This window comes from Juglans microcarpa x Juglans regia, chromosome 2D, assembly GCF_004785595.1.
Source record: "Juglans microcarpa x Juglans regia isolate MS1-56 chromosome 2D, Jm3101_v1.0, whole genome shotgun sequence".
Taxonomy (NCBI): Eukaryota; Viridiplantae; Streptophyta; class Magnoliopsida; order Fagales; family Juglandaceae; genus Juglans; species Juglans microcarpa x Juglans regia.
The window spans coordinates 32,410,699-32,415,448 of record NC_054596.1 but is presented as its reverse complement, the minus strand read 5'-3'; the positions used below and the strand labels follow the sequence as shown (position 1 = coordinate 32,415,448).

At 37.2% G+C, this 4,750-nt stretch overlaps 1 protein-coding gene across 1 annotated transcript; it reads right to left on the bottom strand.

The window, feature by feature from the left end:
* Positions 1-1,827: 1,827 nt before the first annotated feature.
* On the bottom strand, positions 1,828-2,926 carry LOC121248699 (senescence-specific cysteine protease SAG39-like). Its single transcript, XM_041147239.1, has 2 exons — positions 2,494-2,926; positions 1,828-2,420 (listed from the first exon to the last, which is right to left on the bottom strand). Exons 1-2 carry the CDS (start codon positions 2,924-2,926, stop codon positions 1,828-1,830), a joined length of 1,026 nt encoding a protein of 341 aa, XP_041003173.1.
* Between the last annotated feature and the right edge of the window lie 1,824 nt (positions 2,927-4,750).

The following is a 4,750-nucleotide window of genomic DNA, read 5'->3' as shown; positions in this document are numbered from 1 at the left end:
AACTCAGCATATTTAGGTATCCCATAGGGAATCCAGCTCCGCTTGCGCAGTGGTGGTTGTCTGACTAAGCTCTCGAGTACTTCTGGCTATGAAGAACTGCCACCAAAGTGCTCAACAGAGGACCAACACGATTGAGAAGACCGGGAAGGAGTTTTGGGACCCATTGGTTCGGACGGGTAAACCTGTGGCTACAAAAGGGCACAAACCTAGGCAAGAACAAAGGTGTGAGAGAATTAATGAGAAGGAAGAACGATATGCACAGGGTACAGGAGCATAACAAAGTATATAAAGAGGAAGGAATGACGGTTATGCAAAGAATAAATAGGGAGGATCAAATTAAGTAGCTATGATCAAAGGGGAAAACACCACATGTCAAGGACTGGGAGGGCACGCCGAGTCTAAATATTGTCAATTTATTAGGAGCATGTTTTTCCAAAACTGACAATAATAATTTTCTCATTGTCAGTTCACTTCTAAGGGATTGGAGTTGTGCACACCTCCAAGGAAACCAAGCACTTAGCAACGTCTCCAAAACTCATTGAAGTGGTAAACGGCATTTACAGGAAAGTACCGGTTGTAAATGTGGCAGCCGATGGCAAGATAGTCAGTAGAATTGATGACCAAATGGAAAGGTGATGCCTTTTGAGAATGCAGCCATGGAATTTGAGGATCATTTTTATTTGGCCCTAACATGCATTAAGCAAACATTATAGTTTTACGAGTGCCCGTGACTCATGAAACTTAAAGCATTGAACGTAGAAAGCACAAATAAGGATATGGCCCTAACATGCATTAACCAAACATTATCTGTAGCAGACAGGTAGCTTTACGAGTGCCCGTGCCATGCACAATACAACTCTCCTTTGTAAGATGTTAAATTGTAGTTTAACTTGTTAAGAAGTTATCCCATTGTTAAAGTTATTGATAACCATTGGTCTTTGTAACGAGCTTTCTCACTTTTTTCTCCGCTGTAAAAACGTTTTTCCACTTTTTGGACTTTGCTTTTAAAGACATCAAAATGGGTATACTTGTTAAAGATTTTTTCTATCAAATGTGTTGGAATTAGGCCTACATTTTGTCAAATTTCAATTTCTAAAGTAGATTTTAATTACTAATTAATTATTATTCCCTTCTGTTTCTATTGTACTTCTTAAAAAATTGTTTTAATGGACTAGTATTGGAATTATATACTCCAAAATCATTCACGAGTTTTGATAGACTAGTTTAGTATGAAACATTATGCTCTATTAAAGTACACGCAATACAAAATTTGGATCAGCTTAGGCCTATGTCTTTATCAAGATTTAGCTGGAAAATGATCACTTTTCTTTAGCACACTTTTCAAAATATGGTTGCTGTGTGCTGTGTATATTTAAATTCTCTCTCTCTTCTATTGAAACAAGAGCAACTCATGTGGATTAACCCCCATTGCAATTTAACGATGGTTCACACAACTAGTTTAGTATTGTATTAATGCCTTTAATTTGATGGGCCCAATTTATGGTTGCGATTTCAAGGAATAACATGATGTCAAATATAATACCGTTAAAATACCCATACTCCTTTCATTCATCCATATTCCTAGTATATTTCAAGCTTTCCATTGTTTCTTTGAAAGCATTTTCATTGTCAAGTCTTTTCAAACAATAGGGCTCTGTTCGGGAGAATAAGCATACTAAGAAAAAGGTTTACATATATCATGTGTAAGGAAACCAGAGAATTTACACATATAGATTTGAGTAGTAATAATTGAAACAACTGAAAAAAGTAGTGCATTATATTGCATGTGAGTTAGTGCACATTGACTTTGAATGTGATTTATAAATTCTATGCAGTCGGATAAGAGGCTTGCATAGCTATACCACATAGGCCTTCCTTTGCATCAACATCTCTTTGCATCCTTATGTACCCTTCTTCACCCCATTCTGTACCCCATGAGTTCTTCACCAGCCAATACTTGGTCCCATCACTAGTAACCCCATAACCAACAGCAGTAACGCCATGGTCTAGGCTAGTACCACACTCTCCTGTAAAAATTCCGCTTGAATAGAATTGGAAGTCAGATCCTCCAGCATCTATGGCAACTGAAATTGGCTGATTAGCTACAGCCTTAAGAAGTGCCTTCTCACTGTTGGCTGGCACATCTTCGTAGCCGTTTATGTTGGCTGCATGGTTGGCTTCTCCCTTTGTGTTGCAGGTTCCATCCACACCTGTGTAAGGATAGTTGGCTTCTGTAGTGAGACCGTGATTGTTTTGGATGAACTGGAAAGCATTGTCCATCAAACCACCACTACAACCTTGGTCCACTCCTTTAATGTCGCAGTCAACCAACTCTTGCTCTGACAATGAGATTAGTTTACCACTTTTTAGCTTAGTAATTCCTTCCATGGCTGCCACTGCTGAAAATGCCCAGCAACATCCTACGTTTCATCACCAAAAAGTGTTATAAACATAAATTAGTGGACAAAATTCGTCTCAAAATTAGGCACTTACCACATTGGCCTTGGTCTTTGATGGGTGTTACGGCTCCTTTCTTTCTCCAATCCATGGACGAAGGCAATGCAGTCACATTTTGATATTTGAAGGAAGAAGTCTTTGTTGAGCACTCATGCCCCTTGAATCTATTTCGTGAGGCTTTGAACTCTTCATTCGTAAGATCTGCAAATTGGTTGACTCCTAATTTGTAAGGTTTGTTTCCAACGTCGTTGAAAGATTCTATAAGCGCCACATTCTCCTTAAATATCTTCAAACGCTTCTCCTTCTCCTGATTATTTTCGTATAACCGTCCATAACGAGCCATCCATTGTTCATGCATCTCACGCATTGTCACATCTTGGAGGGTGCGAGCAGCAACTTGAGAAGCCAAAGCTCCCAAAGTGAGGATCAAAGCAAAACAAATGCATTGGCTTTGGTTAGAGAAGCCCATGATGGTTTGTTCTGGTCGCTGCAATGACTAGCACACTTGCTCTTAACATTTATATAGAGACAATCCTCCCTCATCAATTGCATGCTATGACATTAGGGGAAGATATAGCGTTGGAAATGATCTGATTTGGACAGAAAAGAAAAAGTAATTTGGTTATTTTCAAATGGCATCTTGGATATTCTTGTTACAAAGTGTCTCTTTATGATCATATTTGTCTATATTTATATCTGTGTAGTGTTAAATTAATATGTTCATTGGTTGATAGTACACATATAGATTGGTATTTTGTCTTTTATTGTTGGGCTTACCCACGCAATCAAAACCAAAATGGTCTCACCGTAACGTACGTTTCGCTTGTTTATAAGAAAAAGTACAACACAACGTTAGATAAACGCAGTTTGATCATTCTCCAAAGGCATTACAACGTTTCTGTTGGTTTGTCAAGTAGTATTCTATATAAACTAGCATTGATCATACATTAGTACGTAGTACATCATGTATAGGTTTATCTATTCTCAGCGTGCAAACATCATTTTTCATGAGCATGCAATAAAAAAAACATAAGATGATATTTATACATTTGTTTGTTGAGTAATGCCATATGAAGTAGTAAAGTGTACTAGCCCCCCGCATTTCATTTCAAAATAGTAGGATCCATCATTAAAAATAATTTTTTTTATGTGAGTCTCAGATTTACCCACTTTTATAAAAGGAGTGCGCGCGAGACTTATATGGCCTAGGACTGTACAAATTATCCTCTGCTTCGTAGCCAAACAAGACTAATTAGTAAATAAGATGCACATCGCTCTGGGCGTTCTGAATAATTCTTTAGGACAAGGTTGAACTATATATAATTGTAGGACATCTTGTCTTCCTCAGATGTATGTGGCATTATTTTGAGACGCCTAAACATATTTATAAAACTATAATACCATTTTTTATGAAATAAATATTTTGAAATACACTTAAATGAAAATATAATAAAAAAAAAAGTATGAGTAAAAGAAGAGAAAGGGTCTCAATATGTTCTAATTTTCACTTTAATTAAATTTTAAGAAAAGAAATCGTTTTATGAAGAAAATAAAAATCTTTAAAGATATCTATGAGGAAGAAAACGTTACACACACATATATATATATATATATAATTATCAATTGGAGTGGGGCTAATTTTTTCTGTCAAAACCCAATTTTGATAGGGACCAAACTCTTTAATTTTTTATTTCTTTTAAAGTTATACATACAATATACTGTATGTATATACTCTATGATATGGAAGTTTATTTAGATTACCTTTTGGTTAAAAATAAGGAAACCCTGCTACCACATAGTGATCTTAAGGGAGGCCTTTATGGTACTGCACAAATATAAGATGAAATCTACGACTCGGCTTAATGCACTTTCGACGTAGGGTCTTGCAAGTTTTTAGGATTCATGGTCTCAGAGCAGAGAATCAAGGCTAATCCAAAGAAAATTAGGGCACTATTGTAAGTGAACCTCGGGGGAGCTAAACAGGGTATAGAAGTTGACAGGCAAAATAACGGCATTGAATTGGTTCATGTCAAGGCCGACGGACAACTACTTGTTTGAGAAAATAACTACATGATCGGTACATACTCAATCAAGGGCATTTTGGGAAAGAAAACTCATAACCTGCATGGCTCTTTGAGAAAATAACCTAGGATCAAAAATTACATGACAGGGGCCATGCATACCGAAAACTATGTGCAGCGGTGGCTTGGGTGGAAGTCTACGGTGGCACAGCAAGGGGCAGTGGCAGATCAAGGTGGTGGGGCACTCAGTGGCGAAACCAGAAATTTATCGT

What these genes read in the sequence shown, in the direction of transcription:
- LOC121248699 (XM_041147239.1), bottom strand. Translation starts at nt 2,926, where the DNA reads ATGGGCTTCTCTAACCAAAGCCAATGCATTTGTTTTGCTTTGATCCTC. An exon ending in CAAAGACCAAGGCCAATGTG is followed by an intron (nt 2,421 to 2,493) that starts GTAAGTGCCTAA and finishes GATGAAACGTAG; the next exon opens with GATGTTGCTGGGCATTTTCA.